Raw genomic sequence first — 18,511 nt, forward strand, 5'->3', positions numbered from 1 at the left:
ACCACACTCCTTTCTCAATACTATCTTGCTTTCCCAAATGCTGCTGGAGTTAACTGTTGTGGGACTTGAGAAGATGAAAATGCAGGTTTGGGAAAGTCTGTGTAGCAGTGCTGTGTAGATGGGTTGGTGGCAGAAGCGGTGTAATCCCTTCTTCCGTGGGGTCCTCGGCCTCACCTGGGAGCTTGACAGAACTGCTTGAGAGAGTCATCTTTCTCGAGGCCCCACCCCGACCTACTGAATCAGAATCTGCCCTGGAAGCAGATTCCTGAGGGACACATGCACACGTTATGGGTTGAGCGGGACTAACTATTGTCCTATCTCAGGACCGGCATGAGAAGCCCCCGAGCCCTGAGAACCTCAGTAGCCATGGGAAGGGCACACTGATGCCTAGGGATTCTACTAGATGAATTCGAAAGCCCCAATGCTGGTAAGGATGGAGAGGCGGTAGCGAGTAGCGAGAGCGCAGCGGCAAATGCCTTGGAGATGGTAAGCTTAAGGGGCTGAGAAGGTGATGGTGCTGTTGGAAGAAAAGCAGGGGTCGGCGTGGGCTTCTGGATTGCAAGGGAAGGGATTTAACATGAATTCCAGGAGACAGAGAAGCAGCTGAAAAATGCCTGGCCAACAGCGGGCGGTGAGATGATCAGGTTTAGGGAGGCAGATCAGGGATCAAGGTTGGGGTGGTGGCGAGACTGTGAAGATCCGAGGTTCCAGGAGACATCAGAGCACAGAACTGTGTGCGATGTTTGAGGAGAAACCGGGAAGTCCCCTCCCTGTAGTTGGCAATACCTGTAACCCGTAGTTAATATCCTTGGTGTCAAAGGAATAGTTGACCAGGGAAGCCTCTCCCTTCAGCATTATCTCATAGGTGGGACCTCCTTCCACTTCGCACAGGGCTTTAGCCTGTGCAATGATGTCACAGTGTCCGTAGAAGGTGAATGACATCTGATGGCTACTGTGTGGCTGCAGCACTCCGTACAGGGGCAGAATATCAAACACCTGGAACACCAAACACCGGTAAGTCACCCTGCGGGAGGGCCTCAGCCAGGATGAAGGTAGGGTAAGCTTTAGTCAATTTACGGGTTAATTCCTGACCTTATCTTGTTTGACCCCATGAAAGGTGGCTCGCCCAGCACCCTGCACGTAAGTCATGACAATCGGGGGCACAGTGGTCTGCCAAGGTTTACGTTTCCAACTTGGGGCAGGGGCTCAGCAAGCAGAGTCAGTCTCAAGTGACTTCAGGGCCCAGAAGGTGTTACTTACTTCTTCGATCCCGATGGAAAATATTTCTTCCCGCTCCAGGATCCATGGGGGTTCCTGAACCTCCACCTGGCTCGGGTTTGGGTCTGTTTTTTCTGTTTCATCAGAGTTGAGGTTTAATCCCTAGAAATTAGAGGTGTGGGGAAAAGCTAGCAAGCATTCACGACAGGTCCTCCATGTGCTGCTCCCCGCTCAGTGACAGAAAACTGAAGTATATTGTTCATACCTTAAAAATGGCACATTTTCCCCCCTACAGAGATCAATGGACAAGTGCCCAAAATACATGTATAAGGATGTGCACTGCAGAACTCCTTAAAACAGCAAAACTTTGGAAGCAAATGAAATGCCTATCAATGGGGGATCACTTCAAATGGAGAGGGTGTGGCACCTGCATCCACGGAGGAAGACTCAGTGTATATTTCGGGACTGGGAATCAAATGCACAACGTATTATGGAGTGAAAAAGCAGTTCCACTTATGTACAATTGCATGCACCCAGGGATCACACCTGAAGGTATAAGCATGTGCAAATTCATTCAGAGATCAAACAGTTAGCTGGGAGGTTGTCTGCTAAAGTTGCGGTAGCACTTTTCCAATAAGTGGTGGCATTGTGAGGAAATTATTGCTTTCATTTTTCTGTATTGTTGAGTTTTCTAGGACAAACCTCTTTGAACATAGAAAAAAGAAAACATATAAAAGACAACTGTTTTACATATACACATATATTCTAAAAATCTGGAAAACACAGAAAGCTTCAAAGAGAAATATAAATCAATTATTAAGTTACACTAAGTTATACGTATATATGTGTGGGCGTATAATGTGTTTATATAAGGGTATGTGTCTGTGTTCTGACTTGTCAGTTGATAAGAGTGCTGCCATCCATGTGACTAAATATTCTTCCCAAGGATCACCTAACATACTTTTTAAAAATAGAACATGTAGCCAACAGGTACATGAAAAGATGTTTATCAGCACTCGTCATCAGGGAAATGCAAATCGAAACCACAATTGGTTCTTACCTCACATCTGTCATAACGGCTACAGTCAAAAAACACAAGCAATAAGTGTTGGTGAGAATGTGGAGGAAAAGGAACCCTTGTGGGCTGTTGGTGGGAATGCAAACTGGTGCAGACAATGGAAAACAGTGTGGAGGTTCCTCAAAAAATTAAAAATAGAATCGTCATATAATCCAGTAATTCCACTACTGGGTATTTACCCAAAGAATATGAAAACACTAACTCAAAGGGATAGATGCACCCCCATGTTTACTGCAGCATTACTTACAATAGCCAAATTATGGACGCACCCAAGTGTCTACTGATAGACAAATGGATAAAGAAGGGGGGGTGATATATACCACCAATGGAATATTACTCAGCCCTAAAAAAGAATCACATTTTGCCATTTGCAGCAACATGGAATGACCTAGAGAGTATAATGCTAAGGAGGTCAGTCAGTCAGAGAAAGGCAAAAACTATCTGATTTCACTCATATGTGGAATTTAAGAAACAAAGCAATTCTACAAAAAAAAAAAAAAAAAAAGAAGAGACAAACCAAGAGGCTGACTCTTCACCACAGAGAACAATCAGGTGGTTCCCAGAAGGGAGATGGGTGGGAGGATGGGTGAAACAGGGGATGAGGACAAAGTGCACACTTCACACGACAAGCACTGGGTCATGAAGAGACTTGTTGAGTCACATAGTGACAACATAGTGTGCAACCCACATCGTTGGGTCACTATGTTGTACACCTGAAGCTATGAACACTGTATGCTAACTCTATTGGAATTAAAATAAAAAAATAAATACAGAACGTGGATTTATTTTTACTCAATATATCAGAGGCTGCTCTAAATCAGTATTAGAGAACTTCCTCATTTTTTTAAAAAAAGATTTTTAATACTCTGGTTTTTCTTCAGACCACATAAATCTTTTGCCTTTAAAAAAAAAAGATTTTCTAGTATTGCTTTGTGCAGCCACAATTTGGTTTATTTAGCAATAATACTCCTACTATGGAGTAAAGTTGTTTCCAATTTTTCTTACTTTTACCACCAAAGCTTCAGTGTACAAGGAGAGTCCATGTCTACGAGAGCATAAAGGCGTATCCAGAGAAGAGTATCCTAGCAGAACAACTGTGCATTTTAAATTTTGATACACTCTCCAAATCATATTTCATGGAGGCTATGCCAGTTCATAATTACCTACAAAGCATGAAAATGCTTGCTTACTCCCACTCTGCCACTACGGAGATAAACTCTATTTTATTTTTATTTTTTAAAAAAGATTTTATTTATTTATTTGCCAGAGAGAGAGAGAGAAAGAGGGAACACAAGCAGGGAGAGTGGCAGACAGAGGCAGATGCAGGCTCCCCGCTGAGCAGGGAGCCCAATGTGGGACTCAATCCTAGGGCGGGGGATCATGACCTGGGCTGAAGGAAGACACTTAACCTACTGAGCCACCCAGATGTCCCAACAAACCCTATTTTAAAAGATTTTATATTGTCCATGGAGATATGCTAATATATTTTTCCAATTTTTTTTGCTATTTCTAAAGTGTTGTGACAAACATCGTTGTACCTAAATCTTTATATCTCCTATGATTTCCTTAGGCCATCCTTCTAGAAGAATTTAAGGGTATGAATTTTTTTATTTTATTTTATTTATTTATTTGTCAGAGGGAGTGAGCACAGGCAGACAGAGTGGCAGGCAGAGGCAGAGGGAGAAGCAGGCTCCCCGCTGAGCAAGGAGCCCGATGCGGGACTCGATCCCAGGACGCTGGGATCATGACCTGAGCCGAAGGCAGCCGCTTAACCAACTGAGCCACCCAGGCGTCCCAAGGGTATGAATTTTTAAAATCCCTTGCTCTCCCCTTTGTTTTCACTATGGGATGACTGAGGAGAATCTTTCTCCTTTTGTAGGCTCTATCTAGGAGCTGGGAAGAATGCCTTGGGTTACAGATAACCAGCTTTTTCATTAAAGAGAAAAATCTATGTGCTGAGGTGTGTGGCTCTCAGTGGGATGCTGGCTCTGGGGGTGTTCGTTTTGGAAGTGATCCGGATGGCATTCCCCAGCCTCATCCCACCCAAACCCCAGCATGACACTTGCCATTGCTCCTGCCTCTGTTTTTCCTTTAGAGTAAGGACCCTCGGCTTGCCAAGACATGCTGTGGACTGAAAACTGTACATCGGAGATGACCACGGTGGGCACTTGTACTTTCTTGTTTTCTCTTTCTTCACACCCGACACCTTCATCTGTGAGGACAGTCCTGGAGAGTTGAATGAGATGTGTTGAATAACTCATTTAGCAATCATCACAACACGGTATTCAGCTACGTTGTAGACCCACCTTCCTCTCTCCCCTATTGCACCCCAAAAGATAAGCGGGTTCTCACTCAAAGGATGCTTTTCTCAAGAGGCCAGCTGGGCAGTGCTGTTACTCCCTGCCCTCAAACATGGACTCTGGGACATCAGGCTGGCCAATTTTCCATAGACTCCAACCCTTCTTTCCTGGCCTACTGAGCCTATGTCCAAATTATGAGAAATTCTGGGAAGCTCTAGCAATTCTCCAGACAATTTGCTGTGTCCCCAGAGCTCCATGTTAACTTCCGTTATTTACTGGAGCATTTTATTGTGAGGATATACTGTTTGGCCAATTGCCATATCCTTTTTAGCTTGCTACACTTGACCTGACCCTGGCTGCAGACCTTGGACGGATGGAGAGAGCAGTGTGATGGGAAGGGCTTAGTCCTCCAGGGCTCAGGAGGCTGTGACTTCCTGGGAGCAGAAATGATTTTCTACTCTATTCCAGAGGCACAGTCGAGGGCGTCATGCGCAGAAAGCCCTCACTAAAATGTTGACTAGTGAGTGGCCAGTTGAATAAATAAGGGATGAGTTTGAGAACGTAAGTCAGTGTGGAAGAAAGAAATTACTATTTTAAAAACACCATCTGGCTTTGCATTTGCACTTACTTAACAAAATCGTTTAGATCCATCTCAGGGGACTCTGTCGCTGGCACTGCTTGCGAGCTGGCAGAAGTCGAGGTGAGTGGGATGGACTCCGCCTGGGACAGGGGGCCAATGTAGGCCTTCCTCGGCCATGACACGAACCTACAAAGGCGGGGGGGGGGGGGGGGGGCGGGGCATAGGCACGCGTCAGCTTTTCCCAGCCTGTGCTCAGTGGAAATTTATAGTGCAGGGTCAAGCAGAGACAAGTAGCGCAAATGGTCGGTTATCCAAATCTACCAAGATTCTGAAATCAAAGGAACGTTAGTGAGCGGAGGGGCCTGGCTCCTTTTCCAGCTGTATGGATGACAGTTGGTTACTGCAGATCGCAGCCTCTGAGGTGGTGCCTCTTAGAAACAGATGCATCGACAGCCAAAGCTTAAGTCAGGGGCTTGCGTTCCGAAGAAAGAACCAGCCACCACCACCTGTCAGGGCTGCACTGTACCTCCACCCGAACCCCACCCACCCCACTCCCTACGACCTTGGAGAAGAGCACAAAAGCTCCTTTCATCTTCTTCCATGAGCTTCCGTTGCGGTTTATTGTGGGCCAGATGTCTCAAGTTGACATTCTCTTACACTGAAATCACACCGTTTTTGGCTAAGGGTCCATGTTGGGCTGGGTGCTGGAAAGCTCAATAAAATAAAGATTCCTGAACCCCATTCTTGGGTGAATTCTGATTCAGCAGGTCTCAGACAGGGCCCAGGAGTGCAATTTTTAACAGCCTTCCCAGGTGATTCTAATGTATAGCCAGATTTAGGACCCACGGTGGGTAGGAATGGCATCACGATGGCTAAGGACTGGCACTGATAATTAATAGGAGGCTAGCACTCAGGCTTCCCAGCAAGGGCCAGTGCTGATGAGCGGAGGACGATTCCAAGCACTCATTAAATCACCCCAGGTCAGCAGAGATGCCCAGGGAGACTCGGCTGAGCTGCCCCACATAATAGCACTCTCTCATCCAACATTTGCGCACTCCTGGGATGTTGTGCTGCACGGGGGGAAAAAAAAGTGCCTATGGGAATATCTGTAAAGGAAAAATTCAATGCTGTAGTGTGTCTGCAGACCTGAGGACAAACAACACCTCCGTGGATCGTGATACCTGAAGAATTGGAAGTGAGAGGTCTTTGGAGACAAACAAAGGAGCCTGGGAGAGTGGCCCCACTGCTCACATACGAAGCCATAAGGAGACAGTGAAGCCTTTGTCATAGTGAAGGCTTTAATTTATCATTCAAATAAAAAATCTGCTCCAAAAAAACTGAAATAGAATGTTGGTGGTTTGGGGGATCAGATTTCATTTTACCCTCAGGAACAGATGATTACTTTCCTGTTATACTGACCCCAAGAGGATTAGGTTCAGTTATTTTTAAAAGAGCGTACATAGCAAACAAGGAAAATCAATATTGCTCCAATTCCAGAGCTCCCCATACAAGCATCCCCAGAGAAGCCAGGAAAGAAACCCTCCCTTTAGCTGGGACAGATCACATGGACGTTGGACACCCTGTCCGTCAGCCACACTGGTTTGGACCCCGAGGCTTCCCCTCCTCCTATTTTATTTTCAACTCTTAGGTAAGTTAGGATTGATAACACTCTTTTGTGCTGCAGACTTTAAAAGTGCTCCAGTCTTTTTTGCTCTTCTCCCTTCACCGGAAGCAGGGATAACGGCTCAAACATGTTTGTTTCAGTTGAGATGCTGTGCCGTGGTCCAGGTGATACGCGGAGACCGAAGGGTGTGTGTTGGTTGCATGCTGGCGTCGGGGCAGGCAGCCACGGTCTCCGGGTGGCTGGTGGGCATGTGTGGGGTGGGGAGCAGCCTTGCAGGAGACACAGTGACCTCTAATCTAGTGATTCATTGCACCTGGATTCTGGGAGTGTGCCCACAAAGGGTGAAAACCACCCCTGACTGGACTAAAGGTGTTTGTTTGGCTCATGTGTTGCCATATGTATGGATATACACACTGACAGCTGTAGCTGGCGTACTGTTACACCTCTCTCACCAGAACGATGCCCCCACTCACTGGAAGCTCTGGGTGTCGGCTGCCCCTTTCTCTGGCTCGTTGGTAGGCATTGCCTTCCCTGACCCTGAGATGCCTGGAAGGTTATGCCCTCCCTCCCCTTAGGGTACCGCCTGTAGGCTAGGATAGCTAGATGAGAGTGAGGGCTCTGACTGGGACAGACTCAGAGGCAATTTACACTCCAGAGCTCTCCACGGGGTCGGGCAGATGCCCTAGTTCTCCCCTTGCCCTAGCTCATTTTTCTTACTCTCTCACAGTTTCTCCGGAGAGCCTCCCTTGATAAGCACCTGCTCAAGAATCAGCGTCTCTGACTCCGTTTCTAGGGAGACCACCGCAGCACTGCATGCTTATCAAAGATCAGAAAGCCAAATCTTGCTTCAAGGGACCCAGAGGCCAGTGGGTCAGGGTCAGAGACATAGGGACGGGTATCATTCAGAATAAGAGTACTCCAACAGCAAGACGAGTGGAGTGCCCAGTGATTCAGTTCAAGGCCAGGGGTGGGAGGGGTCAGACAGCCCGGGTTCGAACTCTGGCTTCCCCGTTCACACACTATGTCACCTGGCTACTGTGTCGGTGATAGAGTCCCCCTCACCTGATTGTTTGAGGCTTACACTGGACCCTCAGCAGGGTGCTTGAGTCAGGGCAGAAGTCCAAGGCGCTGAGCTGCTCTTGTGTTCAGCTGACTGGGGAACACCTTCATTGTTGGAATTCAGATGAATTCCCTCCCTGCCTCCCTCCCTTCCTCTAACTCCACTCATCACAAGCCTGCTCCACATTAGACTGGCCCCTGTTTTCTATCTCTAAGTGGAGACTGTAATCATTGCTTTAAGTCAAGTGAAAAGTAGGCAAGTTCCTGAGCCCCTCTAGGCACCAAGTCCCAACATGTTTCCTTATTTATTGCCTGGCTTTGTAGTCTTACAGTTGCTGAACCTCCCACATCGGGAAGCAAATGACAGATGGGGCTGGCTCAGTGCCTTCCCTACCATCTCGTCCCAGCTCTGGTACATGAGAAAGGGAAGCAAAGTGCAGACACATACCCATTATGAAAGCAGCCTGCCTTAGCCCTTTGACTTGACTGTGTCCCAGAATGCTTCCAACTGGTTACCTATGCTAAGGGGGATATTGGCAGAACATCAATGAGTAGCCAAAGTTCAAGCTTTCACCCCCCAGACCTTTGGGGGTAAAATCATATTTTTAAAGGTTCTCGAAAAGAGTTGCAGTTGAAGCTTCTAGAACAGTGGTTCCTCCTGCAGCTGTCCATTGGAATCACGTGCCGAACTGTAACATCAGCTGATGCCCGAGTCCCAACTGCAGAGAATCTGATTCACTTCGAGTCAGGATACTTAAAAGCTTCCAACATGATTCTGCTGTGCACTCAAGGCCAAGTACCAAGGACAAAGAAGATGGTGGCAAGAAGGTCGCAAAAATTGGTCATCAAACAAGAGCCTTCTTGCTATGGTCTGAATGTTTGTGTTCCCCCCAGATCTTGTATGCTGGGGTCCTAACCTGTAAGGTGATGATATTAGGAGGTGGGCCCGCTGAGAGGTGATTATGAAGCAGAAGCTTCATGATGGGATTCATGCCCTTATCCAGGAGAGCCCGGAGAGCAAGCTCGGCCCTTCTACCTTAAGCATCCAGCAGAAAGACACCATCAGCGAACCAGGAATCAGTTCTCACCAGACACCAAGTCTGTCTGCGTCACCTGCTGGGCTTCTCAGCCTCCGGAACTGTGAGAGATGGATGTGTGGTGCTTGGATTGGTACAGCATCCAAACAGACTAAAACAGGCCCGAGGTAGGTACCTGCAGCCAACACACTCATCACTTACTCTCCACCAGGTACTATATGAAACACTTGATAAGGTCTGCCTGATTAAAGCTTCGCAACAGCTCAATGAGGTAGGTACGGCGATGGTCCTCGGTCTTCAGATGACAAAATGGAAGCTCAGAGAGCCAGTAAGTTAGCCTGGCTCCAGAGCTCACTCTTCACCAGTTTGCTGGACAGTCCACCTCCTTAATGGGTAAGGGCTTCTCCTTGGTCACGTCTGCCACGCCAGGCCCATGGCCGTGACTCACAGGCTTTTTCATTTTAGGGGTAATTGAAAGCCACAACATAGAGAACAATGTATTGTCTAGAACCCTTCTTTTGGACGATGAGGGTTCCATCCTGATTGTAATCTAGGTAAGGAAAAGCCAGCCACATTTGACCTTGCCTTGAAGTGACTTCCCGCAGAGTTTTGCTGCAAGGTGACTGGTGGAGGAATGTACCCAGATCTCCCTGACGCTCTCCAGAGGGATTTCTGTGAGAAATGGCCACTTCTATAAAAGCTCCAGAAGGTGTCCCCACTGCTACATACTCTTCGAAAGACGGCAGAACAGGTAGGCAGGCTGTGAAATCTCCCTTGTAATCCGTTTCAGAGCCCTTTAGAAATACTTTCAAAACAGGATGGTTTTTTTCAAGTTGATTTCTTTTAATGTTGGGTCTTTAGGAGAGGTAGCTAGCTGTGGGGCATTTTAATTAAAATGAACACATAGATAAATCAAGTAGGCTCTTTTAAAGAATCAGATCACTAAATGAATGAAGCAGACATAGCCCTAACTCAGGCTCAAATACGCACGGACGCTTTCCACTGATTTCTTTAGAAGCCAGCTTTGCTCACACTGAACGTCTACGAGGCCGATACCCTCTGCCAGCGCTGGAGGCACTGGGAAGATGCCTTAAAAAGAACGAATCTATAATAAGGTGACTGGAGTTCTACTGTTGCAACATTAAAGCAGGATGAAAAGTTTCATAACACTCAAAACTGAAATAAAAAACAGCTCAGTTCATTTCTCGATGGGGTAACGTATGTGGTATCTCAGGAAATTGGATGAAAAGGCGGCAAACAGAAGGAGACAACAGGATCCCTTCCACTGATCACCTTAAGTTAAATATGAAATGAGCAAAAAGCCCACCCTCTCCTCTCCTCTCCACCCTCAAAGCTCTCCTTCAAAGGCTCTTGGCCTTGATCTCTTGCAGACCCACTACACAGGAACTTGTCTCTGGAAGCTCAGACTTGAGAGATGGCTACAGTCTTCCCATCAGTCCCAGAGGCTAATCTGACCCCTGGGTCAGATAAATTCACTGGCCTATCATAGCAGGAGAGGAGATCCTAGGTGGATGGGCTACAGGATCCAGGCTGTGGGAGGTCTGATGAGGGAGGCCTGGGAAGCTTCTAGGGGGCATCACCATGGAGTATAAGCAGGTTAGCTGGAGGCTGGCCTCACACTGTTCTCTTTCACGAGGGGCTTAAGTTTATAAAGAATGTCACATTTATAATGGGGGGGTGAGGCAACATTCTCTTTATTATTATAAAATTTGGAAATTTGGCCACAGACATGTACAGAGGCAAGACCCAAGGGGAAGACAGTCATCTCCAAGCCAAGAAGAGGGCCTAGAACGGATCTTTCCCTCATGGCCCACAGAAGGAACCAACGCTGCCAACACTTTGATCTCAGGTTTCTAGCTTCCAGAACTGTGAGAAAATACATTCTGTTTTAGCCTTCCAGTCTGAGGTAAACTAGCAAACTAATATAAAATAGCACACTAATATGAACGTTCAATGTTCCTTCGAACTTTCTCTGTGGGAATTCCTGTTAGCTTATCCAGACCTCAAAATTTAAAATAAGTATATATATATATTTTTTAATAAATAAATATATGTATATTTAAATTGGCATCTTAGCCCGCTATATTACTGGAAATGGAACTGTTTCCCTGTAATTTAAAAACAAATTCCCTTTTCTTGGTTTATGTAGCCACTTTCTTCTTTCTCAGCCTTCTTTGCCTAGTCCTCTAATTCTGCCTACTCTTCCAATCAGAGGCCCCTTCCTGGGCCTCCTTGAACCACAGAATGCTAACCTGAGAAAGCACCTTATCCTGATATCCCCAGCAGCTCATCAGCAGAGTGGAAAGAAGAAAGACCAAAGACGACAAAACTGCACATCCCACAAACTTCTCGCATGTTGTCATAGGACTGAGAAGAACTCCTCATTTCCACCCTCATCTTTGCCATCCCCTGTTTCTGCCAGAAGTTCTTAAATGAACAGATGGGGCTAAGGGCCATCTGTAAATGAGTTGTGAGGAGCTAAGTGTCTATGACAGAGATTTACAAATCTGTTACTTTTTTTTTTTTTTAAGCGCATCTGTGAAGTCCTGCTCACTGGAAACTATTTCTATTGTTTACTCGGTGTCATGTAGCACTGGGCTACCCACCAGGTTGTGCTGAAGGAGCCTAATTTCTACACTGATTCTTATTCTGTGGTGGGGGTGGGTGCATATTCACGGACCTTTATTGTCATCTTGTCCAGGCCCAGACCCTCTTTCTCCTTCTACTGCCAAATCTGGACGTTTCTCTCCTCACCCAACAGCACTATCTCCCACTCACCTAGTTCCTTGAACTGAAAATCCAGGCACTGACCTTGACAGAGCCTTTTCTTCCTCCTCCCAGCCAGCCCCTCAGCAAGTCCTGTTCGGTCCTCCTCTAGGGTACCTCCCACCTCGCTACAGGCCATGACAGTGCTCACGTTCCCGAGGTCCTTGGGTCTTCATTAAATGAACCTTCATTTAAATGAAAGATGGATATCCAATAATGGGATATATAGAAAAATGCTCTTTGATATGTCAGTAAAGACAGCGGTCAAGGCAGGGGCTTTGCGCTCAGTGCACACCCGGCGTCTGGGTCCACTATGGGAGCTCAATTTCAAGGGAAGAATGTTAATACTTCCCAGGACTGCCACGTGACGTGAGCTAAAATACGTAATGGGGCTGTAACTGTGACCGGCGCATGATCAACACAATTATCATTACTTCCACGGTCAAAACTACAGAATCTTCCTCTCATGCGCTTACTATGCAGGTTTGGCCTGACACAATTATCTACAGGAAATAATTGCTATGGGAGACACATTTTGCTCAGGAAGGCTGTTAAAAGAGGTTTTTCTCTCAGTAAAGATACAGATTTGTTCACTGTATTGGTGGTCCGATCCTAAGGTTTCAAAGATGGAGATGTTGTCGTTCACATGGAAGGTCAAAGCTGCGGAAGCAGAGAAGGTGATGGTGCTTCGAAGCTGGAGTCTGTGCTCCATGGTGACAGGGCCACAGTGCAGGGAAAAGGCACAGGGCCATCACATGGACTGCCTTTCCGGTCTGAGGGGCCTAGCAGCTTACCACGTCCCTGGGGCACTGCTAGGGTCCCTCAGACAGCCTTCCAAAAACCGGCTGCCAAATTTCATAACCAGATGTCCATTTCTTTGGCTTGAGACTCACCAGGGGAACACAAGGCATCTGATTGGTCATTGTGGTGGGCATCTTTGCTCTTTGCTACCTGGGATCCAGCATCCCTTTCTTGGCACAGGTGCCTCATGCTCCCCTCTGACAATGAGCCTGTCTCTCACTTGCAGTCCAACTCCAGGGCACCACTGGGTTCCCCAGGCCTCAGCTGAGGAATGGACATAGGAACCAACCACAGCCAGAGAGTTGCAGCAAAACATGTGCCAGTGCTCATTGCAGAGAAAGAGCTCTACCTCTTCTCCCTGGACTTGAACCTGGCATATGAGAGCTGGCACTGCTGGAGCTCGTGAGTCATCTTGCCACTGTGTGTGCGGGATCTGCCCGAAAGTGGAGCTGACACAGCAGATGGTAGAGCAAAGAGATGGTGGGAGAGACAGGAGGGCCAGGTGACACTGCCTGACCTTGGTGCAAGCTGTGCCTGAAGCCCACACCTAGACACTTTCCATTACAAGGGCCAAGGCATTTTTTTTTTTAAAGTTAGACTCCCATTTGCTAAAAATTAGAACCAAAAAGTTCCTTCTGGCATTATAAGGTAGTCAGTATTGAAAAATCCATTTTTAGAAGCCAATTTGGACTGGCAGAGAGTGGAGGGAGCATGAGTGCTTGGGGCTGGCAGAGCTGGGGAGTCTGGTAGGTTGAATAATGGGCATCCTCCACATGTCCCTGTTGGAATCCCCTTAACCTGTGAATGTTTCCTGGGGTAGCAAAAGAGGGACTTTGCAGATGTGATTAAGTAAAGTCTTGCGACGGGGCGATGGATCTGGGTGAGGCCAATGGTATAATCACAGCTGTCCTTACAAGGGGGAGGCAGAGTGTGATACTACGGTCGAGAGTAGAGAAGGGCATGTGGTGATCTCAGCAGAAAGAGAATGATGAGAAGACACTGCTGTGGGCTTTGAGGATGGAGGAAGGGGCCAGGATCCAAGGAATGCCAGGAATGCAGCTCTGGAAGCCGGAAAGGGCAAGAAGGGGGATATTCCTAGATTTTCCCTAGAGCCTCTGGAGGGAGTAGAGGGAGCCTGGCCATGTCCACACTTGGCTTCGGCCAGTGTGAAATGGATTCAGACTCTTGACCTCCAGAACGGAAAGAGAATAACATTATTTTGTTTTAAGCCACTAGTTGACGATGATATGAGGAGGAGGGTGTGGAGGATAGCCCCCATTCCCACTGGCTTCATTCCTTGGGCTGTGAAATTATCCTGGCTCAGACACAGGTTGGGGAGAGTTAAGAAGCAAAAACGGGGCCTGGAAGGGCTTCGAGCTTGACTTGGCGTTGTGCCCACAGCCAGCTGAGGCCACCGCTTCTCTTCCCACTTTGGCCCCTTCTGCTCCTTCATCAGAGCTGCGTTTCCTCTGGTGCCAGGGCTCCCTGCTTGCTTTTATTGCTTATCCAAACTTCTCTGGGAGGTGGAAAAGAAAAAACTGTGAATGCAGGAGCTTCAAGCATTCTGAGGCATGCAGGGTTGGTGGGGAACAGAGAGGGATATTTATGGAAGGGACTGAAGCTTAGGCCAGAGAGAGGCATTTGCAACCCTCAGGCTTCAGGCTTCAGACTGATTTCAGGAAAAAGGTCTCAAAGCCACCCCTGGGATGCTGCTTCTCAAACATGGTCTGGTATTAACATTTAATGAATGAACATTAATTAACATTAGCCACCTCAGTTTCCTCAGTAAAGGAGTGTCTGTCGGGGCTGGCATTTACTGTGCATGTATTATAGGCACAACTTCAAGAGGTCTGCTGGTAGGGGAGTCCAAGGTCACATGGGGCAGGCCTCGCTGAGCAGCTTGGGACAGCTGCACAGAGGGATACCTGGGGCATGCCCCCAGGCAATCAATAAAGCTGTTTTTGTTTCAAAAGAAAACTAAAGAACCTGGCTGTGGAGAGGTGGGGTGAAGAGGACAGGGAGGTGCACCGGGCTGCCTGGCTTCAGCTGGTGAACACAGCCTGGGACATGAAAAGGATTTTCTACCCTTTGTCAGAAAGAAAGGGGTTTGGGTCTATCATCTTGGTGTTTAAGGACCCTGTAGCTTCAACGCTTTAGGGTCCTGGGAAGTACTTTGCTTAGTGGCACTTGATGTGAAGTAATGAAGGAAAGGAAGCGACCCCTGGAGAACTGAAAGACAGCCACCAGTTTCAGATTTTCTTTTTTATCTCGGAGACACATGTACTTCACAGACACATCTCATTCGATTGTCACGACATCTCTTTTAGGTGTCTACGTTATCTGCACTTTACATGGAAGTAAACCGGAGCATGGGGTCATATGGCCAGGAGGACAGAGCCCGGATTCTAACTAGCCATATCCGATTCCATGGCCCAGGACCCTAATGACCGCTAATATGTCTTAGAACAGTTCCACTTTGGGGGCAACAGAAATTGAGGATTAATGGAGATAGATGGAAGCATCCAGAAATGAGGCTTCCCCTACCTTCCTCCCAGTCCTTCCACCTTCCTTTTCCAATCACAATGCTGGACAAATGATGCTCATCGCAGAAAAATCAATGTGAGGACTACACACATTCCTTTGCTGCAAGGCTCGGTGCCCTCAGGCCCCTGTGCTTGATTTATTAATTTATAATCTGATTTGGAAACAAAAAGGCCACACTGGAGAAAGGGGAACCCTCCTACACTGTTGGTGGGAATGTAAGCTGGTGCAGCCACTCTGGAAAACAGCGTGGAGGTTCCTCAAAAAGTTGAAAATAGAGCTGCCCTAAGACTCGGCAATTGCACTACTGGGTATTTACCCCAAAGATACAAATATAGTGATCTGAAGGAGAACCTGCACCCCAATGTTTATAGCAGCAATGTCCACAATAGCCAAACCATGGAAAGATCCCAGATGTCCATCGACAGATCAATGGATAAAGAAGATGTGGTGTATATCTATAATGGAATACTATGCAGCCATCAAAAATTGAAATCCTGCCCTTTGCAACGGCATGGATAGAACTAGAGTAAACTAAATGAGAAGAAGACAATCACCGTATGATTTCACTCATATGTGGGATTTAAGAAACAAAGCAGAGGATCCTAGGGGAAGGGAGGGAAAAATAAAAGAAGATGAAGTCAGAGAGGGAGACAAACCATAAGAGACTCTAAATCATAGGCAACAAACTGAGGGTTACTGGAGGTGAGGGGGGTGAGGGGATAGGGTAACCGGGTGATGGGCATTAAGGAGGGCCTGTGCTGTAATGAGCACTGGGTAGAAGACTGATGAATCACTGAACTCCACCCTGAAACTAATAATACGCTATATGTTAATTAATTGAATTTAAATTAAAAAAATAATTTTTTTTTTTTAAAAGGCCACAGTGTCACTGGAGACCACTTGGCCACGTGCTCTAGTTTCAGCATCGCCTCCTGCGGCCCTGAGCTGAGGCAGAGACAGCAGCCGAGCCCTCATCCGCGTGGCTCTCTCTGGCTTCCAAGGGGTAAAGGCTGCTTTGCGTGTGGGCTGCCCTGGGTGTGTCTTTCCTGCAGATGCTGTGAAGCGGCGTGTTCTCCACCAGCTGAGCAGTTCTGCCAAAGAGACAGACCCAAGGGGCATGTTCCTACTGCTGGCTCTTACCCACAGACACACCCATGCCTTAATTTTCACCCCAGCTTCCTCATGACGTATGTGTGTACACATGGCCTGGCCCATCAGCCACCAGAGTCCAGAACCCAGTAATGCTCATGAACTCACGGGGAGAAGCAGGAGTCTTAGACAGTGCCCAGCTTTCCTCTGAGACAGCGCTTTCTTAGCGTGCTTGTCCATGTGGTTTCTTTCTTTGCTCTTTTATGTGACATGAGGGGCAACTTGGGAAAAAAAAATGCTCAAACAAGACAGACGCTTTAAATGGCCCGGTCAGGATTGCCTGCAAAGTCACACCCATGCACACATGCGTGTGTGTACACATGTGTGGGACAGGGAGAGATGGTGAGAGTGTCTGGGCATCCTCTTCCAAGCTTCTGTTTCTCTTACTAATGGTGAGGCTTAGGAGAATTCTAATTGGAAAAGAAAGGTTAGTGTTGGGACACCTGATAAAAGTGACCTTTAGCCAATGAGTGGCTTATGTTTTTCAGACTGTCTGCAGGGAAAGCCTGTCTAAAAGGCAAGTGGCATTTTTTTTCTAATCAAGGTGACATTTATACCTTGAACCTTTCCATTTGACAGATGCCAAGAAGCCGACAGAGAAGAATCTTTGATCAGTGATGAAATGATTATACCTTGCCACAAATACCTGGCGTGGCAGGAGCAGTCACAAATTAGAAAATACCCTTTGTGGGTGCCTGGGTGGCTCAGTGGGTTAAGCCGCTGCCTTCGGCTCAGGTCATGATCTCAGGGTCCTGGGATCGAGCCCCACATTGGGCTCTCTGCTCAGCGGGGAGCCTGCTTTCCTCTCTCTCTCTCTCTCTCTCTGCCTGCCTCTCTGCCTACTTGTGATCTCTGTCTGTCAAATAAATAAAATAAAAATCTTAAAAAAAAAAAAAAAGAAAATACCCTTTGAGGATCTACTCTGTGCTGCCCACTCTGTGCTGGGCTGTGGGATCTAGAGGTGATAGGACAGAGGAGTTCCCTGGCCTCGAGGGTTTGAAGGGCCAGATGGGACGTCGGACACTGAGCCATAATTACAAGTGTGATGTGTCCGGGAGGAGATGGGCTACCAGAGTCTATGAAGGAGAGGTCAGGTAGGGAAGGGTCTCCAAATGGCTTCCCACGGAAGCCTCCTAGGGCTGAGACTTGACAAGGGAGCAGGGGCTGGTGAGGCAGGGCATGGGAAGAGCTTGCAGTAGAGAGTGCGGGCTTAAACAGGAACGCACTGGATGGGAAGGGCTGACATGGGGAGGGCAGAGTGAAGTGAGAAGCCAGGGAGGAACACAGGGATGGCCCACGCTGAGCCTTACCGAGCACAGTAGGTATTTTGTACTTCATCCTAAGAAGCATGGGTGCTTATTGAAGGCTGAAAACCCAGGCAATGATCTGTTCATCACTTGGCTACCTGGGGGGTGATGAAGCCCTGCTGGAGGCATCAACACAGTCTAGGGAAGAGAGGACGGCACCCGAACTAGGATAATCACCATGGAAATGGGAAGGAGGGGGTTTGAGAAGGCAGAATAGTAGCACTTGGTGATGGGTTGCTGAGTGAGGTCAGGGACGGAAAGGAATCTGGATGCCTCTCAGGACAGCGCTGTCACTCTTGGCGATGGGGGGCCCTGGAAGAGAGGCAGGGAGGGGCCAGCGAAGAGTCCGAATTTGGCATGGGCCATGTTAGACATGAGTCACCCGAGAAACACCCAAGAGGAGAGGTCAAGAAGGAGACGCTCTTGGGACCCCGCAGAGGGTCTAGGTGGAGAGGCACGGGAACCTCTGTGGCGGCAGGGGTTAACTGCCTTCGCCAAGAAGAGCGGGGCCTGGAAGGAAGCCCTGTGTCCCCCACACAGTGCACCTGTTCCTGGGTGAGGAGGACTGGAAGGTCGAGGGGTGAAGCTGGAAAGCAGGAGAGCACACTGTTACTCAAAGCAAGGAAGGCAGGTGTTTCTAAAGGAGGGTTGGGGAGTTATGTTGAATGAGGCTGAGTTTTCTTTCTGAAGAAAAAAAAAAGCTGACTTTGTTGCCTCTTGATTACAAATCTCCCCACTGCTTTCAAAAGTCTAAACTCCTTATCCTGGACACCAGGCCTCTCATACACGACTGTCCATCTATAGCCCAGACTTCTCCCTGGCTTCTCCCTGGCCGGTGAAGTCTGCCCAGCAGCCGCACTGACGGGCCCTCTGCGGACACTGTAGATAGATGCATCCTTGCCCTTCCAGCATTCGTCCTCCAACACATCAGCTTTTGCCTGCAGATCTGCCCCACTTCTACCCCATTCAGTCCATGGAGTTCTGAGGTCACCACGGCAGCCCTTGGTGTGGGGCAGGTGGCCCAGGC

At 47.8% G+C, this 18,511-nt stretch overlaps 1 protein-coding gene across 2 annotated transcripts in view; it reads right to left on the minus strand.

Moving 5' to 3' along the window:
- The window catches only part of HYDIN (HYDIN axonemal central pair apparatus protein), a 403,917-nt gene that overhangs the window by 127,526 nt on the left and 257,880 nt on the right, over positions 1–18,511 (minus strand). For both annotated transcript variants that reach the window (XM_047711407.1, XM_047711408.1), the window contains 4 exons: positions 5,225–5,362; positions 4,363–4,522; positions 1,261–1,380; positions 787–996 (listed from right to left, as the gene is read on the minus strand). In XM_047711407.1, coding sequence (XP_047567363.1) covers positions 787–996; positions 1,261–1,380; positions 4,363–4,522; positions 5,225–5,362 — 628 coding nt within the window. The remainder of the gene's footprint in view (positions 1–786; positions 997–1,260; positions 1,381–4,362; positions 4,523–5,224; positions 5,363–18,511) is intronic.

The sequence above is a fragment of the Lutra lutra genome, chromosome 17 (assembly GCF_902655055.1).
Source record: "Lutra lutra chromosome 17, mLutLut1.2, whole genome shotgun sequence".
Lineage (NCBI taxonomy): Eukaryota > Metazoa > Chordata > Mammalia > Carnivora > Mustelidae > Lutra > Lutra lutra.